General features: G+C 45.9%; 1 protein-coding gene across 5 annotated transcripts in view; it reads left to right on the forward strand.

The window, feature by feature from the left end:
- The window catches only part of LOC121271284 (putative adhesion G protein-coupled receptor E4P), a 63660-nt gene that overhangs the window by 4519 nt on the left and 33526 nt on the right, over positions 1 to 25615 (forward strand). For 3 of the 5 annotated variants that reach the window (XM_041177154.1, XM_041177155.1, XM_041177156.1), the window contains exons 2-4: positions 12285 to 12371; positions 14657 to 14815; positions 22452 to 22601. In XM_041177154.1, coding sequence (XP_041033088.1) covers positions 12285 to 12371; positions 14657 to 14815; positions 22452 to 22601 — 396 coding nt within the window. The remainder of the gene's footprint in view (positions 1 to 12284; positions 12372 to 14656; positions 14816 to 22451; positions 22602 to 25615) is intronic. The other 2 variants (XM_041177157.1, XM_041177159.1) reach the window with 1 other exon arrangement.

Below are 25615 nucleotides of genomic sequence, written 5' to 3' on the forward strand. Positions count from 1 at the left end.
TCTCTGGCCTCATTAATCCCCCCCCGGGTGACAAACAATAAGAGACAGAGATAAAAACAAAAAACTGCGGATGCTGGAAATCCAAAACAAAAACAGAATTACCTGGAAAAACTCAGCAGGTCTGGCAGCATCGGCGGAGAAGAAAAGAGTTGACGTTTCGAGTCCTCATGACCCTTCAGCAGAACTGGGTGAATCCAAGGAGAGGGGTGAAATATAAGCTGGTTTAAGGTGGGGGAGTTGGGGGGTGGGGGGTGGTTGGGTGTGGGGAGAGAAGTGGAGGGGGGTGGTGTGGTTGTAGGGACAAGCAAGCAGTGATAGGAGCAGATAATCAAAAGATGTCACAGACAAAAGAACAAAAGAACACAGAGGTGTTGAAGTTGGTGATATTATCTAAACAAATATGCTAATTAAGAATGGATGGTAGGGCACTCAAGGTATAGCTCTAGTAGGGGTGGGGGGGCATAAAAGTTTTAAAAATAATGGAAATAGGTGGGAAAAGAAAAATCTATATAAATTATTGGAAAAAACAAAAGGAAGGGGGAAGAAACAGAAAGGGGGTGGGGAAGGAGGAGGGAGTTCAAGATCTAAAGTTGTTGAATTCAATATTCAGTCCGGAAGGCTGTAATGTGCCTAGTCGGAAGATGAGGTGCTGTTCCTCCAGTTTGGGTTGGGCTTCACTGGAACAATGCAGCAAGCCAAGGTCAGAGATGTGGGCAAGAGAGCAGGATGGAGTGTTAAAATGGCAAGCGACAGGGAGGTTTGGGTCATTGAGACAGAGGTTGCATTTATATGGTGGCTTTCCTAACCACACAGCAACATGAAGCACTTTACAACTAATGAAGCACTTTGTTTTGAAGCCTGGTCACTGTTTTGTAATGCGAGAAACACAGCAAGACACCCCAAACAACAATGGGTGACATGGACACTCAAAACTGCTTTAGTAAATTTGGTTGAGGGATAAAAGTTGGCCAGTACATGATGGATAGCTCCCCTGTTCATCTCCCAATAGTGCCATGGGATTATTCTAAGCCCACCTGGGCCACAGTTTAAGATCTCAGAAAGATGGCACCTCTGGCAGAGTGCAGCGCATTCAGTACTGCATTGAAATATCAGGCTTGATTTTGTGCTCAAGTCTCTGATAGGAATTACGAAAACACACAAGTCAGAGTGCTAGAATCACAATTAACACCAAAGACTTGAGGGCTCACAAGATGGGTGAGGTTACAGTGGGGGAGGTGAGAAAATGCAGGCAGTGAGGTTTATCGGTACTCTGAACCAGTGTCACAGTTTAATGATTAGGACAGGTACAGCACAGGGTTAGCTACAGAGTAAAGCTCCCTCTACACTGTCCCCATCAAACACTCCCAGGACAGGTACAGCACGGGGTTAGATACAGAATAAAGCACCCTCTACACTGTCCCCAACAAACACTCCCAGGGCAGGTACAGCACGGCGTTAGATACAGAGTAAATCTCTCTCTACACTGTCCCCATCAAACACTCCCAGGACAGGTACAGCACAGGGTTAGATACAGAGTAAGGATCCCGATACACGGTCCCCATCAAACACTCCCAGGACAGGTACAGCACGGGGTTAGATACGGAGTAAAGCTCCCTCTACACTGTCCCCATCAAACACTCCCAGGGCAGGTACAGCACGGGGTTAGATACAGAGTAAAGCTCCATCTACACTGTCCCCATCAAACACTCCCAGGGTTAGATACAGACCAAACTAAGTGTTTTTTTTTACTCTTTCTTTGGATGTGGGCTTCACTGACAACCATTTGTTGCCCATCCCTAATTGCCCTCGAAACTCTGGGGTTTGGGACCCACCCCAAGATCTGGTAGGAAAGGAAGGTGCATTCGCACCACAACCAAACAGGTTTGCAAATCCTTCCAGCACATGCCATGGGCAGGTGGTAAGAGCGAGAGAGATTCCTGGTCGCTCATGCAATAGAAAGATTGTTAGAGCCTCTACCACCTTCATTCTGCAGCATGCACGTAGGAATAACTCAGGCACCCTGAGTGAATGTAACATGCCACCACCAAACAGCTTATATAAGACCCTAACAGCGATGTAGAAATGTTGTCCTGTCAGTTCAAGCTAATTTTGAACTTGACCTCCCAGATGAAGGAGCAGCATCCAACCCTACAGATGAAATCACTCACCAACTTGGCACCATAGCTAACACGGTTGTCTCGAACTTGGGCTGAAGAGTTCGAGGCTCCGTTCAGTGTTATATAGTAGGACACCATAATGCAGAGCCACTCACTATGTAACAGCATTAACTTGGCTTCATCCAAAACTCAGCTGCCCATGTTGGAACCTGCACGAGAACTTGTCCCCTCATCGCTCCCGTGACCACTGACCTGCACTGGCTTCCAACCCAGTCAGCGCTTCAAATTAAAAACTCACATCATATGTTCAGCTCTCTCCATGGCCTATCTCTTTAGCTTTGTCCAAGATCTCTGTGCTCCTTCAATTCTCGCCTCTTGTGCATCCCCAATATCCATTGCTCCTGCATGGCGGCTGTGTCTTCAGCTGCCTCAGCTCTGGAACTCCCTCCTTCGACCTCTGTACCTTGGCCTCTTGGAGGATGGGTTTCTGGGATTTGATTGGGTTTGAGGGACACGGTATGAACAGTTGGGGCTTGTTTCGAGAACCATCAGGAGCAGGAGTGGACCGTGTGGCCCAGTGAGGCTGCTCCACCATGCAGTAAGATCATGGTGACCTGGCTGTGATCTTCGCTCCACATTCCTGCCTGTCTCCCATTACCCTTGAATCTCTTGTCAGTCAGAAACCTGTCCAACCCGGCCTTGAGTATATTTAATGACCCAGCCTCCGCTGCTCGCTGGGGAAGAGAATTCCAAAGACAAACGGCCCTCTGAGAGAAAAAATTCGCCCTAATCCCTGTTGTAAATGGGAGACCCCCTTGGCCAGGACTTTTACCCAGGAGCGATCGCAAAGCTGGGCGCCATTGGGCCCCGACATTGAGCACAGAGCTGCCTCAGGGAGCTGAAGGTTTATAACGTTAAAAATTTTTTAAAAATTAGCGATGTTAAAAACATGTCCCCTCATGTGCACCCTAATGGATTTAAAAAATTTTTCTTCAATTTTCAATCGCTGTTGGAAACCTCATCCGGCCCGTGGATGAGGTTTCCTGAAAAAAACCCAAAGACCGCTTGGCCTTTTCGCCTGCCTTGCCAGCCGTAAGGTTAGATGGACAGCGAAAAATTTGAGTCAAGTATTACTTTGAAGGCCTGAACAGGCCTGTTAATTGTCGGCGGGCACACTGCCAGCTCCGGCGCTCACCTGCCGTCTAAATATCGCGCAAGTCCGCAATGATGCTGGGATGCTCGCCCGACATCATCGCCCGTCGTTTTATACTCGAGCAGGTCGGGTGTGTGTCCGACCGCTCAGTGCAAATTTCAGCCCCTTATCCTTAAACTAGTACCCCCCAGTTCTAGTCTCTCCCACTGGGTGAAACAGCCTTTCAGCATCCACCTTGTCGAGTCCTCTCAGGATCTGCTATGTTTCAATAAGATCACCTTTCATTCTTCTAAACTCCAGTGAGCAGAGGCCCAACCTGCTCAACCTCTCCTCATAAGACAAACCTCCCATCCCAGGAACAAGCTGAGTGAACCTTTTCTGAACTTGCTTCCAAAGCAAGTCTATCCTTCCTTCTTTAAGTGGGATGGGCATGTTTTGGGAAAACAATATTTATAATTATCCCAACATTTGCCACAACCACTCTGCCCATTAGAGTATTAGCTCGTTGAACTGACTGGGTCGAATTCAACCCAACTCGCAGCGGTGGTTGACAGGTTCCTCAACCGTGTCCGGCCCATCTCCCGCGCATCCGCCCTCACGCCTTCTCCTCCTTCCCAGAAACATGATAGGGTCCCCCTTGTCCTCACTTATCACCCCACCAGCCTCCGCATTCAAAGGATCATCCTCCGCCATTTCCGCCAACTCCAGCATGATGCCACCACCAAACACATCTTCCCTTCACCCCCCTTATCGGCATTCCGTAGGGATCGCTCCCTCCGGGACACCCTGGTCCACTCCTCCATCACCCCCTACACCTCAATCCCCTCCCACGGCACCTTCCCATGCAACTGCAGAAGGTGCAACACCTGCCCCTTCACTTCCTCTCTCCTCACCGTCCAAGGGCCGAAACACTCCTTTCAAGTGAAGCAGCATTTCACTTGCACTTCTCTCAATTTAGTCCACTGCATTCGCTGCTCCCAGTGCGGTTTCTTCTACATTAGAGAGACCAAACGCAGAATGGGCGACCACTTTGCAGAACACCTTCGGTCTGTCCGTAATCATTACCCAGACCTCCCTGTCGCTTGCCATTTCAACACTCCGCCCTGCTCTCTTGCCCACGTCTGTTCTTGGCCTGCTGCATTGTTCCAGTGAAGCTCAACGCAAACTGGAGGAACAGCACCTCATCTTCCGACTAGGCACTTTACAGCCTTCCGGACTGAATATTGAGTTCAACGATTTTAGATCATGAACTGTCTCCTCCATCCCCACTCGCGTTCCGATCCCCCCTTTTTTTTCCAATAATTTATATAGATTTTTCTTTTCCCACCTATTTCCATTATTTTTGAATGTATTTCCATCCATTGTTTTATCTCTACCTTTTAGCCTATTTCGATTCCTTCACCCTACCCCACCCCCACTAGGGCTATCTGTACCTTGCTTGTCCTGCTTTCTACCCTTAATTAACACATTCCTTAGATAATATCACCACCTTCAACACCTCTTTGTCCTTTTGTCTGTGACATCTTTTGGTTATCTCCACCTATCACTGGCCCTCTATCCAGCTCTACTTGTCCCAACCCGCCTTAAACCAGCTTATATTTCACCTCTCTTCTATTTCTTCTTAGTTCTGTTGAAGAGTCATACGAACTCGAAACGGTAACTGTGTCCCTCTCCGCAGATGCTGCCAGACCTGCTGAGTTTTTCTAGGTATTTTTATTTTTGTTTCGCAGTTCCAAGTTTGTATGTCAAGGTCCCTCGGTGAGACTGCCTGTCCTCTCTACACACTTGGCTTGGGTATCAAATTATCGAGCCTAGAGGACCAATGTGATTCCAAACTCCCATTGCGCCAACTCAAATGTGCTCCACCAGAGGAGATCCCCTCTCATGTCTCCCATCCTCTTCCCTTCAACAGGAGAGCTACCAGTTTAGCCGTTAACCACCTGGAAAAGCCGCGTCTCTGTTCTTGCCAACAGCAAGCGCTGGCTGGTCTCCACAGGGGGTGCTGTGGGCACCGGAAGCTACTCATTGGACGAACGGTCACGCTGCCCACGTCTCACCCCCATCGAAGGCCGTTGGGTGGAGTTGAGCTGCAGTTCATGCCACTGGAAACTGTGCTTGAAGAGGGGCTCAGGTTTTCTGATCAGAGCTTGGAAGATGAGGTGTTAAGCTGTTTTTAAAACGTCCTGCCAATTTATTCTGAGAACTTAGAGATAAAAATCACCTCTCACACTCAACAAAAATAACTGTTTGAGCTCCAGCCTAGAACCTGCTAAACAGGCTGTGGTTGCTTAGATAGATACCAGATAGATAGGTTCTTGATTGGTAAGGGGATCAAAGGTTACAGGGAGAAGGCGGGAGAATGGGGTTGAGAAACTCATCAGCCATGATTGAATGGCGGAGCAGACTCGATGGGCCGAATGGCCTAATTTCGATGTCTTATGGTCTTATGGTTTAACGCCTGAAGAGAGACCGGGCGTGATGCTCTGACACTGTGCCCTGTGGTGCCGGTGAGCTTTCAGCCTTATCACTGGGATTGCCCGAAGCCTTCAGAAGTGCCTGGGATTCCTCAGGGAAAAACACGGGAGCGCCGGTAGCGCAGTGCTATGGAGCCATTCATCAGCACAGCTGGGGAGTCTCCCCCTCCTCCCCTCCATATCGCAGCTGTTACCGGGTCAACTAGCCCACTTTGACATCAAAGCACGGCTCGCCCATTTTCTCGGGGGGGGGTGGGGGGGAAGTAAACCTAACCATGGCAACCGGACCTAACACCCCCCGTTTGTTGAAATCGCGCCATGCGGTCCTTAACTCTCACCCGAGTTGCCGGAGCAGCCAAACAGGTGTTGCTCCAAAGTTCCGTGGTCTGGTCCTATTTGGCTGGAATCCTTGAGAATTGGGGGATCTGGGACCTGGAGTTCAGTTCCCACTCCGCCAGGTGAAAATGTAAATGCGACACGCCCTCTCCCATTCCAGAAATTTCGGGACCTTCTACCCCAATCTTCTTCGTCTCACTGTGAAGGGAGATGGTGCAATGATGCTAATGTCACTGGACTCCAGAGGCCCAGAATGACGCTCTGCAGAACTGGGTTCAAACCCCACCATGGCAACTGGTGAAATTTGAATTCAATTAATGAAATTTGGAATTGGAAGCTAGCCTCAGTAATGGTGACCATGAAACTATCATCAATTGTTGTTGAGAACCCATCTGGTTCACTAATGTCCCTTCAGGGAAGGAAATCTGCTGTCCTTACCTGGTCTGGTCTACATGTGACTCCAGACCCACAGTGACGTGGTTGACTCTTAACTGCCTCCTGAAATGGCTGAGCGAGCCACTCTGTTCAAGGGCAATTAGGGATGGGCAGCAAATGCCCCCCCCCCCAATTATGGAACTGCAAAAATCAAGGCCATTCATTGCAATGCCCCTGCTCGCAGGCTGTTTGAAGGAGCTGTCCGATTACTCACCTGCTCTTTCTGGACACTGCAAATTTTAGGCATTTATTCGACTACTTCTCTGACTCTGCTGCCCTCCCCACCCTTTCATGGGGGGGGGTGCGTTCCAGCCAACCTTCAATCATTGCGTGTTCCAGCAGCTTGCTTGAGAGAGTTCACTGGCCCCCTCAACACACACACACACACACACACACACACAGAAACCCCCCCCAAGATCTGGACCTCGCTCCTTGTTGACATAGTTCATACGCAGCTCCCCTGGCCAGTTCTAGCTGCTTTTTAAGTCAGGCTTAGGATGTGGGCAAGGCTGCGGGCAAGGATGGCAGCTATTGGCCCATTGCTTATGGTTTCTCGGGACGACTTTGTGGCTGGGTCAGTTCCAAGTTAAGAATCGACCACGTTGGTGTGGGTCCGGGGTTGCACTCAGTTTCCAGTCTGCAGTCAGACCAAGGAAGGGTGGCAGATTTCCTTCCTTAAAAGGAAGTTACGAATGACCTCCCTCCTCTTGATCTCAATGCACTGACCAACCCCCATCACTGCCCCCCCGCACCCCACCCCCCCACTCCCCACCCCCCAACTCCTGCTATCTATCCTCAGTTGGAGAGTTGGGAATATATAGATAGCAACAACAACGTGCATTTGTATGGCACCCTGAACATCATAAAACAGCAAAAGGCACTTCACAGGAAATAATGAACAAATAACACTTGACTTGGAGCTGCATTGTGAGATATTAGGATGGTTGAACGAAAGCAATGGATGGGTTAAAGGTGGAAAGTGAGGTAGACAGAGAGGTTTAAGAAGGGAATTCCGGAGTTTAGGGTCTTGGCAGCTGAAGGGTGTCACTGGTGGATTCATTCAAATGCTGGAGAGGCCATTTAAACACAGGATGCTCAACAAGTCACGTTGCGACTCAAGGAGCTCTATAAGTGCAAGCTGCTGAACGCCACCTGCTCTCACACACACTTTTGGTCTTTAAAAAAAAATAACTGCACCCATTTTTGTAACTCTCGGCTCTGGTCCTGCTCCTGCTCCTCGGACACTTGCGGCGTCGCTGAAACTCACTGAGCTCAATGGGAAAATCCTGCAGCAGAGGTGAATGTGCCCATTCAGCTCCAAACTAATGGGACAGGCCGCCACCTGGTGGACTAATTGTGACTGCAGCTCAGCGTGGGCCAATAGAGAGGCAGTAGAGTTTGCAAAGGCTGGGATGAGGCCTGATGGATGACTGTGTCGTTAAATTTCTACATGATTTTTCTCCATGTAAAACAGGGATTAATTCTGCACCCTGCAAGTGATTCTCTTCTGAAGGCATTGCCTTTTTTTTTGCTGGGTATGGTTCACAATGTCTAGATGCAGTTCAAATGGCAAGCTATTCAACCATGAAGTCTAATTCACTCTGCTTCTGAAAGCTGCTTGAACTGGACCTTGTGCATTCAGGTGCATGTTCCAGGAGTTACTTTATTATTATTTTTCATTCATGGGATGTGGGCATTGCTGGCTAGGCTAGCATTTATTGCCCATCCCAAATTGCCCTCCTTCAGAGAGCATTTAAGAGTCAACCACATTGCTGTCACATGTAGGCCAGACAGATTTCCTTCTCCAAAGGGCATTAATGAACCAGATGGGTTTTTACAACAATTGATGATCACTCCATGGTCATCATTAGATTTCTAATTCCTGAGTTTTATTGAATCCCAATTTCAACATCTGCTGTGGTAGGATTTGAACCTAGATCCCCAGTGAATTACCTGGTGTAGGTTATTAGTCCAGTGATGATACCACTGCCCCATTCCATCCCCCTACACCCCAGGAGCCACAGTTTGAGGCACCAGCATGAATGTGCCAGTGGAATTGGAGGTTGGTAATCCTGTGGCGAGTAACCCGCCTCCTGACTCCCCAAAGCCTGACCTCCATCTACAAGGCACAAGTCAGGAGTGTGATGGAATACTCTCCACTTGCCTGGATGAGTGCAGCTCCCTCAAAACTCAAGAAGCTTGACACCGTCCAGGACAAAGCAGCCTGCTTCATTGGCAACCCATTCCCCCCAGCTAGGACATTTACTCCCTCCACCACCAGCGCACAGTGACAGCAGTGTCTTCAAGGTGGAACTCACCAAGGCTCCTTCGACAGCACCTTCCAAACCCATGACTTCTATCACCTGGAAGGACAAGGGCAGCAAGCACATGGAAACACCACCACCTGAAAGTTCCTGTCCAAGTCACTCACCATCCTGACTTGGAAATATATCGCTGTTCCTTCACTGTCACTGGGTCAAAATCCAGGATCCCCCTCCCTAACAGCACTGTGGGTGTACCTACACCACATAAGACCATAAGACATAGGAGCAGAAATTAGGCCATTCGGCCCATCGAGTCTGCTCCACCATTCAATCATGACTGATAAGTTTCTCAACCCCATTCTCCTGCCTTCTCCCTGTAACCTTTGATCCCCTTACCAATCAAGAACCTATCTATCTCAGTCTTAAATACAATCAATGACCTGGCCTCCACAGCCTTCTGTGGCAATGAATTCCATAGATTCACCACTCTCTGGCTAAAGAAGTTTCTCCTCATCTCTGTTCTAAAAGGTCTTCCCTTTACTCTGAGGCTATGCCCTCGGGTCTTAGTCTCTCCTACTAATGGAAACATCTTCTCCACGTCCACTCTATCCAGGCCTTTCAGTACTCTGTAAGTTTCAATCAGATCCCCCCTCATCCTTCTAAACTCCATCGAGTATGGACCCAGAGTCCTCAAACATTCCTCATTCCTGGGATCATTCTCGTGAACCTCCTCCGGACCCTCTCCAGGGCCAGCACATCCTTCCTGAGATACGGGGCCCAAAATTGCTCACAATATTCTAAATGTGGTCTGACCAGAGCCTTATAAAGCCTCAGCAGCACATCCCTACTTATATTCCTATTCTATTCCTCTCGAAATAAATGCCAACATTGCATTTGCCTTCCTAACTATCGACTCAACCTGAAAGTTAACCTTAAGAGAATCCAGGACTAGGACTCCCAAGTCCCTTTGCACTCCAGATTTCTGAATTCTCTCCCCATTTAGAAAATAGTCTATGCCTCTATTCTTCCTACCAAAGTGCATGACCTCGTATTCCCCCACTTTGTATTCCATCTGCCACTTCTTTGCCTATTATCCTAACCTGTCCAAATCCTTCTGCAGCCTCCCCGCCTCCTCAATACTACCTGTCCCTCCACCTATCTTTGTATCATCTGCAAACTTAGCCAGGATGCCCTCAGTTCCTTCATCTAGATCATTAATATATAAAATGAAAAGTTGTGGTCCCAACACTGACCCCTGCGGAACTCCACTAGTCACCGGCCGCCATCCTGAGAAGGACCCCCTTATCCCCACTCTCTGCCTCCTGCCAGACAGCCAATCTTCTATCCATGCTAGCACCTTGCCTCTAACACCATGGGCTCTTATCTTACTGAGCAGCCTCCTGTGCGGCACCTTGTCAAAGGCCTTCTGGAAGTCCAAGTAGATAACATCCATTGGCTCTCCTTTGTCTAACCTGCTCGTTACCTCCTCAAAGAATTCTAACAGATTTGTCAGGCATGACCATCCCTTGATGAAACCATGCTGACTTTGCCCGATTTTACCATGCACTTCCAAGTATTCTGAAATCTCATCCTTAATAATGGACTCTGAAATCTTACCAACAACCGAGGTCAGGCTAATCGGCCTGTAATTTCCATCTTTTGCCTCACTCCCTTCTTAAACAGGGGGGTTACATTAGCGATTTTCCAGTCCTCTGGGACCCTCCCTGACTCCAGTGATTCCTGAAAGATCACCACTAAAGCCTCCACTATCTCTTCAGCTATCTCCTTCAGAACACTGGGTTGTAATCCATCTGGTCCAGGTGATTTATCCACCTTCAGACCTTTCAGTTTTCCTAGCACCTTCTCCTTGGTAATGGCCACCATAATCACCTCTGCCCCCCGACTCTCTTGAACTTTGGGGATGTTACTTGTGTCTTTCACCGTGAAGACTGACGCAAAGTACCTATTCAGTTCCTCCGCCATTTCTTTGTTCCCCACTACTACTTCTCCAGCGTCATTTTCCAGTGGTCCAATGTCCACTTTTGCCTCTCTCTTACCCTTTGTATATCTAAAAATACTCTTGCAATCTTCTTTTATATTACTGGCTAGTTTACCCTCATATTTAATCTTCTCCCTCCTTATTTCTTTTTTAGTTGTCCTCTGTTGGTCTTTGTAGGCTTCCCAATCCTCTGGTTTCCCACTGCTCTTCGCCACATTGTGTGCTTTCTCTTTAGCTTTTATGCAGTCCCTGACTTCCCTTGCCGGCCATGGTTGCCTCGTCCTCCCTTTAGTATGCTTCTTCTTCCTAGGGATGAATTTTTGCTGTGTCTCCCAAATTACTCCCAGAAACTCCTGCCATTGCTGTTCCACTGTCTTTCCTGCTAGGCTCATCTCCCAGTCAATTCTGGCCAGCTCCTCCCTCTGTAGTTGCCTTTATTCAACTGTACTACCATGTACATGAACTACAGTGATTCATGAGACTCACCACCATCTTCTCAAAGGCAATTAGGGATGGGCAATAAATGTTGGTCTAGCCAGCAATGCCCACATCCCAGGAATGAATAAAAAATAAATATTGGGGTGGGGACAATGATGACTCTTCTTCCTTTGCTAACTGAAGTATTTGATTGTGACTAGATGCTATTGTCCATTCATAACATTTTATCTACATTGGTAGCATATAAAATTGTCATTAAGTCTCAGACTAACATTTCAGTTGCCTCGAGATGTCCTCTCACCCTTGCTGCCCACTCTGCCAACCCTACTCCCATCCTGATGAAACTGCTGTCCATCCAACTTCCCTTCCTGTCTCCCACAGTAACCAATATTCTAAATGATTCCCTCTCCTCTGCAGTGTGTGTATTGTCTAAATTCATTCAGATGTGGGGCAATCGCTGACCCAAACCTGGTTGTCCATGAGAAGGTGGTGATGGGCTTCCTCCTTCATGAACTGCAAGTATACTCACAGTTGGGTTAGGGAGGGAATTCCAGTTTTGTCCCAGTGAAGGAACAGTGAATATATGTTCAACCTGGGCTGATGTGTCTGTGACCCTGGGGGGTGGCTAGTTGGATTGATCCACCCATTTGCCTGCTGCTCTTGTTTGTAGGGTTTTCCCTCATATATCATACAATCACCCTCAGAATCTGATACACATTTATACATCTCTTTTGTTTAAGTGCTGAATTGACAAAGCATTTTCTACAGCTGATTAGGGCCAGCATTTATTGCCCATCAATAAATGTGGCCCTGGTGTCACTTAATGACAATAATTGCATGGCCACCATTACTAAGACTAGTTTGATATTGTGACCATTCAGACTAGTGACCATAGTGGGATTTGAGCCAATGTCCTCCAGGGAATTAGACTGGGCCCCTACATTACTATGCCACTATGCCACTATCTCCTCACTGCTTTGCCAATCCTCCAGCTCATTGAGAATGTCACTTAACTGCATTGAAATGGATTTCTCCCAATGTCTGACTCCTGTTTGATTTTTTTTACAGCTATTTGCATCTTCAGCGTAACATATTCAGCTAAAGCTAAAAAATGTGACCCTGGGTTCTACCTTGACAGCAAAAGGAACTGCACTGGTGAGTCAGAATGTAGAAGCATCACCTGAGGAGGTGCCTTACTCCCCTCTTATTTTAGGTGAATGATCAGCCCAGTTGCTCAAAAAGAATGCTGAGGCGTTCACCGACAGGCCACAAAGCCACTTTGCTGTGAACGTACAAGTTCACAGCCCTTTGCACGGCTGGTAGATCTCAGAGGGTTTGCATCCTTACCTCTGAGAGAGGCACTGGGGGGTTCAAGTTCCACTCCAGAGACTTGACAACATGATTCAGGCTGATGCTTCTGGTGTGATACTAAGGGAGGTGTTGAATTCATAGTGTGCCAGCCTATCTGCCCTCTCGGGTGGTTGTACAAAATTAGACTTAACAGACTTCTCACATCTAGAGACACATAAGCCAGACAAAGCACGTGCTTATTTCTGTTTTCCATAGCTTATTTTTCCTGAATGAGGTCACTAGCCTGAAGCCAAAGGCTATAGCTTGAGGGGCCTCCCTCTTCATCATCCATTGTCCTGCTTTTACCACCTGCCATCAGACACATTGAAAGGAGAAACTTCTTTAGCGAGAGAGTGGTGAATCTATGGAATTCATTCTCACAGAAGGCTGTGGAGGCCAGGTCATTGAGTGTATTTAAGACCGAGATAGATAGGTTCTTGACTGGTAAGGGGATCAAAGGTTACGGGGAGAAGGCAGGAGAATGGGGTTGAGAAACTTATCAGGCATGATTGAATGGCGGAGCAGACTCGATGGGCCGAATGGCCTAATTTCTGTTCCTATGTTTTATGGGCTTATGATTTGCAAGTTGATAATCGACCTGTTTGGCTGTGCTATGGACACACCTTCCGTGGCCACCAATCCCAGAGTGGGACTTGAACCCAGAGCTCAGATGCACTATCCATTGCACTGCAATAACTCCCCTTCCAAAATTCCTTGGTGCTGTTTTGAAGAAAAGCAGGTGAGCTCTTCCTGCTGTTCCTCAATTAACATCATTAAAATAAGATGATTATCTGTGATCACATTCTCTCACTGTAACTCATTCTACCCCAGGAACTCAAAACTGTGGAATTCCTTCCCCAAGTCTTCCAACTTTCCTCCTACAAGCTGCAGACTCTTCATCACTGAGCTCCTCTGGGCTTGACAATGAGAGACTGCAAGGCATCATCGAAGCCCAGCAAGAAACTTACTGCAGGCCCCAGAATACAAGCCTCAGAAGTGGGCCTGACCCTTCCTATCGGTTGAGAGGTCAAGCAGATTGGGCCCATATACATTGATGTTTAGGAGAATGAGAGGTGACCTTATTGAAACATATAAGGATCTGTGGGGGCTTGACATGGTAGGGATTGAGAGGATGTTTCCCCTTGTGGGAGAATCTAGAACTTGGGGCACCACATCAAAACTAGGGGTCTCCCATTTAAGATGAAGATGAGGAGGAATTTCTTCTCTCAGAGAATCATTAGTGTTTGGAATTCTCTTTCACAGGGAGCAGTGGAGGCTGGGTCTTTGAATATATTCAAGGTTGAGTTAGACAGATTTGTTTTTTAACAAGAATATCCTTTTATTTACAATCAGACCTGATTTACCTATCTAATCTGCAGAAACAATGTCTTTGTGAGAAGTGGAGTCCTTGTGAATTGAAGATTTTTCATGTACAAAGGAAAGTGGAGTTAAGGCCACAATCAGATCAGCCCTGATCTTATTGAATGGCAGAGCAGGCTCGATGGGCTGAATGGACTTCTCTTAGCCCTATTTCTTTTACTCTTATTGGACTCCACCGGTGCCTTTCATTGTGAAAAGCTCATTTTTTTAAAAAAAACCACGCTGACCTCAAGCAGGAGATTATTTAAAGTGAAACAAAGATAAGGTTCACTCTTGAGTTTAGAAGAATGAGAGAGAATCTCATTGAAACACATGTGATTCTTTGCGGACCTGACCAGGTAGAAGCTGGGAGGCCATTGGCCCTGACTGGAGACGCTAAGAATGCGGCATCACAGCTTCAGGGTAAGAGGTTGTTTATTTAGGACTGAGATGAGGAGGAATGACTTCACTCCAAGGGTTGTGAATCTCTGGAGTTCTCTACTCCAAATAGCTCAGTCATTGAGTATGTACAAGACTGAGTTTGATAGGGTTTAGGGCACTAACAGAGTTAAGGGATATGAGTGCAGGTAGATGGAATTGAGGGAGAAAATCAGCCATGATCATGTTGAATGGCGGAGCAGGTTCAAGGGCCATTCGGCCTACTCATGCTGGTATTGCTTATTCTCTTATATCTTCATTAAAGCGTGTAACCTTCTTCCTCTTCTTTTCAGATGACAACGAGTGTGGCGATAATGAAAGTACTTCATCCGCAAGGTGTGGTGCTCACACAGACTGTTACAATACACAGGGGAGTTACTACTGTACCTGTAAGAAAGGCTTCTCAAATCAATTAGGAAAGACTAACTTTACCAGCCGGATGAACTGCCACGGTGGGAACACTTTTATATCTTCTTTTAACGCTTCACTTTGTGGCATGACAGGGGAAGGGGGGGGGGTTCATTCATTTCAGCGCACCGAGCACAGGTCAAAGGGCAAATGGTCATGGATCATGGGCTCTGCAGTTTTCAGCTGTGCATTCCAGACCTGCACTGAGAGAACTCAATGGCAAGTATCTCCCCTCTCAATGCACCTTGCTGCATTTAATTACCTTTAGGATGGAGTGGGCCAATGGCCGTGAAAGGAGCACCGCCCTCATCCACCTAAAGTTTTTGACAAACCTTAATCTCTGAGGGAGGTTGAAGAGTTTGATTTCCACCAGACTGTTGTCACCTATATGTGTCAGAGTGGTGAATTCCCCACCGACATCACATGGATCAATAAAACAGGTACGATTGGAAATTTACTTCAGGAGAGGGTGGCCCCTTTCAAGGAATCGAACTCCCCTCAGTTTGAGGTAGAGCTGAAAGTCTAAGTGCATGGGAACGTTCCCTCAGGCGTCAGTTGCCTTGTGGCACTAGGCTCTTTCTGGCTGTCCTGAGGCAGTGGGTGTTGTCAGGCATATCTCATTATCCTAGCATCACAGCCCAAGCTATTGTTGCTCAGTCACCCAAAAGTCCACCGAACAATTGGGAGCAGGTTAACCCCCACTGGTCAAGCTCCCTTCCCAAGTCCATTGGCTTTCAACCTACAAAACAGCCATAGGTGTCCTAAACTGGGAAAATGGTGATGGGCCTTACACTAACATGCCTGGCAAGCTTTGATGAAGTTTCCCAATTGGTTTTAAATCTACCCTTGGCACAGGTGACCTATTCAATGGTCTTGGTAAAGTAGTTGACATGGCAGGCACGTAGCGCATTCAGTGGCATGTGTTGCAAAATGGCTTGTGTTGCATGGATGGCAAGGCATTTGGAGCTGGGTATCTACCTGGGCACCATTAACACACATAACCGGGTACAATTGGTTCCGTTGGCATGGCTGGCAATGCTGTAATATTAATACCATAGATAAATGGTAGTGTTGGCACGCTGTTAATAGAAGTGCATGGCTGACAGAGGAAACACCAGCCAACAGGTGCTGCGGCTGGTTTGATCAGTTTGTAAGCTATGTTATTGGCACGTGACATGACTGGCATTTTTTAGGTACTTTGGTTATGATGCTTATTGAATACGCGATTACTTCAATGATGAACAATACTTCCCAGGCCTTTGGGTTTGCTGAAGTGTTGGAAGTTGGGTTTGGAGACAGCTGTGGTGGAGGGGTTTATGAGATGGTTTTGAGCACAAAACCAATGTTTCATTACCTCTCCCAGTTGACCAGTTTTGCCCCAAATCTAGTCGGGCAAGTTCCCAAGATCTCTATTGTCTTTCGTATTTGGATTTTCACTGCATGGTAACAAGTTCCTGAGTACAGGTTGTCCTAGAACAGGAAACCATTTGTGTTCTAGAGTGAATGTTGGACATCCGGAGCAATTCTCCCAACTCGAAAGTAAAAGTTGCCCAAAACTGGGTTCTCAAATTGTCTCCATGCGGTTTCCAATGTGATTGCCGACATCAACTTCATTTAACAGTGAACGCCCCAAGCTCATTGATAAAATGATTCTTATTCTTCAACCATTCTCTCCAAAATGGTCAAAGTAACACTGATCCACAAAGACTTGTCCCCAGCACTTTCTTATAATGACTTTCAACAAAGTGGAGCGAGTGGCACACAACTGTGATCGATAAGCTGCGGTGACCAGCCCCTGGGGAGAGCTATTGGACTTGCAACTGAAAGGTTTTGTGTGTAGGAGTATTATTCCCTTGGTGAGGATGATGTGATTTCCTGAAGACTGTAGGCAGTTGAGATGATTTCTGGCTTTGTGATCTATCCTGCTGGATTTTGACAGTCCTCCTTTGCTGGAGCATAGTGACTGATCAAAGATATCACCCATTCCTTTGTTATCCTCAATCAATTAATATACTTGGAAAAGTAATTACTGGCTATTTATCACAATAGTTATTGAGGGGCAGATTCTAATATGTCACTCTGAAACGATAAAGCTTACTTCTCAACTGCTTGTCGGACTGCAGTGTACAGCACTGAGGAGGTTTGCAGATGCTGTCATTATGTTCAATGTCCATTGATTGAACTGGCTTCATTTATAGTGTTCAAATCTGTACGGACTTGTTATGTTGAGTTACCTTACCCAAAATACGGAATAAAATTTGTCCTTCAGAAACCCCTTCGCAACAGTCTGATATACCACAACTCCGAATGTGACATAGATTGTCAATGGACCCTTCATAAAGCACCTTCCCTACGACCTACTGTATCGAGTTGATATTGAGGTTATACTATGTTCAGCCCTTGACAAGAGTGCTATAACACCCCGTCGAGCCTGAGGATACCAGAACAACTGTAAATTGATGTGAGGATATTCCTGAAACAAAAACAGAAAATGCTAGAAAAACTCAGCAGGTCTGGCAGCATCTGTGGAGAGAGGAACAGAGTTAATGTTTCGAGTCCGTGTGACCCTTCTTCAGAACTGAAGAGAAGTAGAAATGTGATGAAATTTATACTGTTTAAGGGGGTGGGGCAGTTGGAGCTGGATAGAAGGCCAGTGATGGGTGGGGACAAAGGAGGGATTGACAAAGATGTCATGAACTAAAGGACAAAGGGAGTGTTAATGGTGGTGCTTAGTGCTAAAAAAAGTTGCTGATAGTTTGCTTTCTTACCTTTATCCCACTATCAGCACCTTTTTTAGCACTAGTCACTACCGTTAACATTCCCTTTGTCCTTTAGTTCATGACATCTTTGTCAATCTCTTCTTTGCCTCCACCTATCACTGGCCTTCTATCCAGCTCCACCTGCTCCAGCCCTTAAACAGTATAAATTTCATCACATTTCCACTTCTCCAGTTCTGAAGAAGACTCATACGGACTCAAAACGTTAATTCCATTTCTCTCTCCACAGGTGCTGCCAGACCTGCTGAGTTTTTTCAGGATTTTCTGTTTTTGGTTCAGATTTCCAGCATCTGCAGTATTTTGCTTTTATCGAGGATATTCCTGAATGCCTTGGTATTCATGGGCCTATTCTTAACTGTCCTTCTCTACTCTAGCTCTTTTCCCTTTGTCTCTTTCTATTGTTTTTTCCCATTTCATTCTTTCCTATCTCCTAACGTCTGTACCATCTTTGTCGTTCTGATGATATAGCCCACATAATTCCCAACTGCTCCTTGAGCGTGATATTGGGAAGCCCCTTGCTCCTTTGCCCATTTCCTCTCATGAGCCTTGTCAAAGCCGACGGAAGTGATACATTGTTCGCAAGTGAGACTCGGTTGTTCAGAGATTTCCTCCATTTCTTCCTGTAAATGCTCGAACTGTGAAGATTAGCCTGAGCCTTCCCGATTGGTTGTGTGGTGAAGGTTCCCTGAACACCAACATTCTCTTTGGTTTAGAAAAAGTTCACTCTGCCCACCAGGCTCATTAGTTTTGATTGACCTAAAGCTCACCTCCCACTTCCACACCATTGACATCAATCTAATTTCTCCAGAAACTATTTACATATCTCCTTCATGGTCCTTCACCAATACAACTTATTTGACTACTGTATCATCTCTCAGCTGAAAACTTTGCATCCGACATTCTTTGCTGATCTTGACTTTCCAATCTCTGTCCTCCCCGGTACTGGAGCCATGATAGGCCGATTGCAGCACAGCAGGAGGCCATTGGGCTTGTCGTTTCCATGGTGTCCCTCTGCAAGAGCAACTCAGCTAGTCCCATTCCTCCACATTTTTCCCATAGCCCTGCAAACTTTCTCTCTTCTGACAATTATCCAGTTGCCTTTTGAAAGCTATGTTTGAATGTGTCTCTATCTGCACACTGCTGTGTAAAAAGGGCTTTCCTCAGATTGCCTTTGGTTTCTTACCCATTCACCTTAAATGGTTGTCCTCTGTTTCTCAGCCCTTCAGCCAATGAGATAGTTTCTCTCTCTATCTACTCTGTCCGGAAGCCTCATGATTTTGAAAACTGCATCAAGTCTCCTCTCAACCTTCTCTTCTTGTGAACAAGTTATCTAAAGCAGGTTTGGCAGATGCCCATCCTAATCTTGACTGCTTCTATAAAATAACCTCAAAGTCTATTCATACCCTCTGGACTGATTGTCCTCACTGCTTTTAATGGGAATTGTTTGCTAAACGACATGAGAACACTTTCCCACGTAGCAGCACTTGCCTTCATAACTTGTCAGATCTGAAACACTTTGAAAGGTTTCACAGAACCAAGACAAAACAGAAAATAATTCCTTTTCTCATTTGCAGAGAGTAGGCATAAATTGGTCTTTTTTCTGATTGGCAGGATACAATGAGCGGAATCCCACAGGGATCTCTGCTGGCATCTCAAATTTTTTACAATTTACATCAATGACTTAGATGAGGAGAGTGAAGACATGGTAGTTAAATTTGCAGATGACACAAAGATACATAGGAAAGAAGACATGAGGAGGTTGCAGATGTATATAGACAGGTTGACTGAGTGGGAAAAGATCTGGAAAATGGGGTTTAATGTGGGAAAATGTGAAGTTCTTCACTTTGGCAGGAAGAACAAAAAAGCAGGAGTATTACTTAAATGGAGAACAGTTGCATAATTCTGAGTTGCAGAGGGATCTAGGTGTTCTAGGGCATGAGTCACAAAAAGTACAGCAAGTAATTAAGAAGGCTAATGAAATGCTATCCTTTATTTGAGAGGGATTCAACAACACTGAAGCATAACATCCTTACTTTTATACAGGGCATAGGTGAGACCGCACCTCGAATACTCTGTGCAGTTTTGGTCTCCTTATTTAAGGAAGGGTGTAAGTGCATTGGAGGCGGTTCAAAGGAGGTTTATTAGATTGATACCTGGAATGAGTGGGTTGTCTAGTGGGGAAAATTTGGACAGACTGGGCTTGTTTCCACTGGAGTTTAGAAGAGTGAGGGGTGATTTGGTTGAAGTATACAAGATCCTGAACGGCCTTGACAAGTGGACATCGAAAGGATGTTTCCTCTTGTGGGTGAGTCCAGAACTAGGGGGCATTGTTTTAAAATTAGGGGTCACCCTTTTAGGACAGAGGTGAGGAGAATTTTTTTCTCTCCAGAGGGTTATGCGACTTTGGAACTCTCTGTCTCAGAGGTTGTTGGAGGTGGGGGTCATTGAATATTTTTAAGGCAGAGGTAGATAGATTCTTGTTAGGGAAGGGAATCAAAGGTGATCAGGGTTACATGGGAATGTGGATATCGAAACACAAGCAGATCAGCCATTGATCTTATTGAATGGCGGAGCAGGCTCGAGGGGCTGAATGGTCTACTCCTGCTCCTATTTCTTATGTTCTTATTTAATTTTGCCAAAGTGCTCTAGTTTGCACTAAACCACATTTACAGTGACTACAGTGAGGACATTGGATAGAATGCCTGTGGGCCAAATATTTTTCCATTAGTGTCGATAGACACATTAATCAATGACATGAAGCTGGAATTCCATTGTAGAGAGTTCTCTTGTATGATGTTTGTATGGAGTTAAAATATAAACTGCCATAATGATAATTAATTTCCCAAACCTCAAAATTCCTGATCCTACTCTAACTTGCTTTCATCTTATCACCTGTTATTTAATTAATTTCACCATCATTTTAACCCTCTTTCAACCTTATGCAATGGGTCTTGGCTCCTCTCTTAGCAAACAATGCCCTTGCACACCTTGGCACATCAAATGGTACACTTTTCAAACAGAGAGAATGACAAACGGAAACAAATGGAACCAGAAACAACACTAGGAAAAGTGCTAAGAAAGCACTTCACAGAATGGTGTTCAGAGGAAAATAGTCGGCATCTTAGTTAGACCCGTGAAGTTATGATTGGGACCTTTGGCTCAGCTCTGAAATGTTGCAGGAGCTGGCTGTGTAGTGTAGACTCATAGGGCGGAACCTCATAGGGCCCCGCACACCCCAGCACGTAAAATGACATGTGGAGATGTCAGGCGTGTGTCCCGAATTCCTGTGCGTCATTCCGATCTTTAGTTCAGAGTGGGCTGCGCACCCGCTGAACTGTCAAAGGCCAGTTAAGGCCATTAATAAACTAATTAAACTGATTGTCTGGGCTGCCCGTCCAACCTTAATTTATCATGGAACCTCATCCACGGGCGGGATGAGATTTCATGAAGGATGTAATAGTGGAATAAAATTTTTTTAATCAAAATTCATGAACCAACTCAAGTGACACTGTCACATGAGGGGACATGTCTGAATAACTTTATCCTTGCTTTTGTTCATTGTTTCATTTTGAAACTAATTTCCCCGAGACAGCTCCGTGCCTCAAGGAGGTTGCTATGCCCGTGGCACACATGCACAGAAGAGTGCAGGCCCCGACTCTCCCTCCTCCCCCGGCCTGCACAGGTAGCGCTGAGTACTACCGGCGAACATCACGCTGGGTGGGCCTTAATTGGCTCGCCCACGTAAAATGGTGGCGCGCAGCCAATCGCGGGCGGCGATCGGCTCCACGCCCGCTCCCGACCCTGCCCGCCCGAGTCTCCTCCTAGACTCAGACATCTTACAGCACAGAAGGAGGCTATTCAGCCCATCGTGTCCATGCTGGTCAACAAGGATCTGACTGTACTAGTCCCATTTCCCAGCGCTTGGTCCAAACCCCTAGAGGCTATGGCAATGCAAGTGAATATCTAAATCGTTCCCTTTCCTTGCCTTGCTCCATGCCACTGTTAAGCAGTGGGACTATCTTAACACCCATAGCACTGAGTGGATTGGCCATTTGGCAGCTCATTAGTGTTTCCCAGCGAATGTCCAGTTAATCAAAGATTGGAGCAACCCTGTGGTCATCAGCCAAGTCGATATTCTCTGGAGTTTAGAAGAATGAGAGGTGATTTCGTTGAAATGCACAAGACTCTGAAGTGGGCTTGACAAAGTAGACACAGAGAGATTGTTTCCCCCGGCCGGGGAGTCTAAAACGAGTGCCCAGTCTGAGGACATGGGGCCGATCGTTTAGGACTGAGAAGAGGAGAAATTACTTCACTCAAATTGTTGCGAATCTTTGGAATTCTTTACCCTAGAGGGCTGTGAATGCTCCCTCGCTGAATATATTTATGGCTGGGATAGACAGATTTTTGGCCTTACAGGGAATCAAGGGATATGGGGAGCAGGTGGGAAAAGGAATTGATGCCCAAGATCGGCCATTGAATGATCGACAGGCCGTGCGGTCTACTACTCCTCCTAATTCCTGTGTTCTGCTGTTCAAGCCCTCATTTGAATGTGGCCTTCAACAAAATGTTGATGAACATCATTGGTCCTCCTGGCAGTTGAGAGGTGTTCTGTTGTGTCACTGTTGGCAATTATAGAATTATCGTTGATCCATAAATTCTTCAATAAATGGTTCGAACTTAAAGCTTTCTAAGAGCTCCGTTCCTTGTGGTTTTTTTTTGATTACCCAATCCACATTCAGCCCACTGGCAGGCTCTCGAGCATATTAGATGGATCACTAGCTATCAACACTTAGACTGTCATCTCCATATGATAGTCTACAGTGGAGGGGGGTGGGGAATGAGGGAGCTTAACTCAATATAGATAATGGATGATATTCACATGTCCATTTCATATTTATTGCAGAAATTAATGAATGTTACCAAAAGCCACCAGTGTGTGGGCCAAATACAATATGTCATAACACAATGGGGAGTTTCTACTGCCTCTGCAAGAAAGGATTCATCACGCGATTGGGACTAACTAACTTTACAGATGGAAGTGCAGGGTGTATAGGTAAGAATGTTACTGGGCCCTTTCAAAGCATGATAAACCCTGTGCTAAGCTGAGAGAGAGTTAAGCCATATGTTGTTGGGCATGCCTGGTGTGCATAACTCCACTCAACATATCAGGAACTATTCGCCTGTTCACAAAAGAGGTAGGTTTGGATGGTCTGGCCCCCGTTTCTAGGAGGGACCAGAAGTTAACCTCAAGGAGCTCTAGTTAAATGATCTTGCCATCGACATACAGGAGGGGCATTCCAAAGTTATGATTGGTGAACTGGAGGAAGAGGCAAACGGTCTGATTTAATGTCGGTGAACACAGGCCCAAGCAGGATATGCTCGGCACTGACACTGAAGACTGTGAAAGATACAGAAAATGCACTTCATTACCCACACGGAACAATAGCGTAGAGCAACAGTAAAGCAACAACAGCTTACCTTGATTTAGCACCTTTACTGCAGCAAAGTGTCCCAACGCACTCCACAGGAGTCTTTTCAGCCTACAATTTGACACCCAGCCACTTGAGGAGATATTAGGACACGTAACCAAAAGCTTGGACAAAGAGGTAGGTTTGAAGGAGTGTGTAAAGAAGGGGAGAGAGGCAGGGAGGGAATTCCAGAGCTCAGGGCCTAGACAGCTGATGACACAGTTTCCAATGGTGGAGCAATTAAAATTGGGGCTGGTCAAGAGGCCACAATGGAGGGACAGAGAACTCGGAGGGCCTGGGAGCTGGAGGGGATCACAGAGATAGCGAGGGAGAAGGCCATTCAGGGGTGTGAATTTTAAAATTGAGGCATTACTGGACCCGGAGCCAGTGTAGGCTAGCGAGTGCAAGGGTGATGGGTGAACGGGGCTTGGTGTGAGTTAGAATACAGGTTCGAGGTTTGCAGAACCTTATGGATGGCGCAAGATGGAAGGCCGGAGAGCGTTGGAATAATCAAGCCTCGATGTAGCAAAGGTATGTATAAGAGTTTCAGCGGCAGAGATGAGCTGAGACAGGGACAAGTGGAGGTGGAACAAAGTGATCTTGCTCAAATCTGTATTTTTTAAATTCTTTTGTGGACTGTGGGCATTACTGGCAAAGCCAGCATTTGTTATCAATTTGTAATTGCCCCTGAGAAGGTAGTGGGTGAGCTGCCTTCACAAACCGCTGCAATCCATGTGGTGTGGGTACATCCAAAGTGCTGTTAAGGAGGGAGTTCCAGGATTTTGACCCAATGAAGACATGGCAATATAGTTCCAAGAGAGGATGTTGAATGGCTGACAGGGGAACTTGAAGGTGCTGGTGTGCCCATACATCTGCTGCCCTCGTCCTTCTAGGTGAGAGAGGTCGTGGGTTTGGAAGACGCTGTCAAAGGAACCTTGGCGAGTTGCTGCAGGGCATCTGATGGATGAGACATGCTGCTGCCACTGGGTGGATGGTGGTGGAGGGAGTGAATGTTGGAGGTAGTTGGATGGAGTGTCCATCAAGTAGGCCGATTTGTACATTTGGGCGAGATAATGGAGGGCAGCTGGAGCCCATGGAACAAAATTCAGGAAGAATCAAGTCACTGAGGAGAGTCAACGAAGAAAACTGTTGGAAAGAAGACACAAGAAAAAACAAATGAGGGTGTTCAACACAATTTTAATGACCATAAAACCATGTCACCCTTGTACTGCACTGCTGGTTCGATGATGAATCTGTAATGAAAAATACTTGATAAATTTTCTGCTGCGTATTCATCTTTCCTTTGTATAGCGACCTTTTTAGATTGATGACACCAATTCATAAAACATTTAATCTTAAGCAGATGTTTTATATATATTTGACACCCAGCCAGTATATATATGCGTGTATAAATATATTTGTGTGTGTATATGTATATATTATATATTATTATGCTTTTGAAGAGTAAAGTTCTTGCTATTCATACATTGGTAAATTCTGAAACCATTTATGATTGTCGACATGCTGTTACGGAGAAAGGAATGTTTGATCTATTCTGTTTCCTTTGTTTTGGATTTGGCTGCCATTTGGCTAGTTTCCATGGTAACGTGCCCAGTGTTCCATGCATGGGCCTTGTTCTACTTCTCATGTCAGCTTTCAGAGATGGAAAGATAATCAGAACTCAGTGGGGTTCTAATCTATTTTTTTCAGTTTAAAGCCAAATGCCTTGCCAACTGATCAAACAGCCACAGAATTACAAAGTGGATCGTAATTTGAAGGTTTTATTAGATGAATGTTCAGTGCTAAGATTTTAACTCGTCTATATTTGCTTGTAACCTTAGGCATCGTCAAGCCAGAAGCTGTATAAATGGAGAGCGTTTCTGAATGAGATGCTGGCTTAAGATGATGTATTAATACACTTGATGTTAATTAGGTGCTGGTTACACAACCTAAGACATAGAGAGGCCTTGAGCTGATTTTCGAGGAATGGCTTCTATGTATGTGTTGCTTCTGTCAGCGACGATGAAATGGTGATGCATTTAAGAATGAGTGAGATGGATTTGATCTGCTTTGTGGTCAGGAATTCGCAATGTTCTACGTCTCTGTAGCTTTCCATGTACTGCTGGATAGTTGGCTGTCATTGAAACACCTGTCACATTGTAGCCTTCAAAAGACAACACCCTCCATGAGCAGCTAGATGGCCAAGACCACAGTCAAAAGAGTTATCCATTGGGAATATTGCTGTTAATTGAAATAACTATTTGTATCGATGAGAATCCACTGTCTAAAGGAGATCTATAATTCACTTTAAAATGCTCCTGTCCCTACTTCACCTCCTTGGGGACATTAGCATCAGCCATATTGAATTGGACTGAAGTTACATTAACCATAAGGTGATGCCACCATTGTTCCCTTGCCTGAAGGCCATGAATGAACAACTCAGGTTTTTTATGACAACCCATTTTCTGGGGGTAGCTTGCATTTATTGAGCTCAATTTCACAGCCTGCCATATTGGGATTTAAACTTCCCACCTTTGGGTTGCTGGTCTCGGTACCATAACTACTAGGCTATTAAACCATTGAGTTGGGTGACTGTAAG

This window comes from Carcharodon carcharias, chromosome 30, assembly GCF_017639515.1.
Source record: "Carcharodon carcharias isolate sCarCar2 chromosome 30, sCarCar2.pri, whole genome shotgun sequence".
Taxonomy (NCBI): domain Eukaryota; kingdom Metazoa; phylum Chordata; class Chondrichthyes; order Lamniformes; family Lamnidae; genus Carcharodon; species Carcharodon carcharias.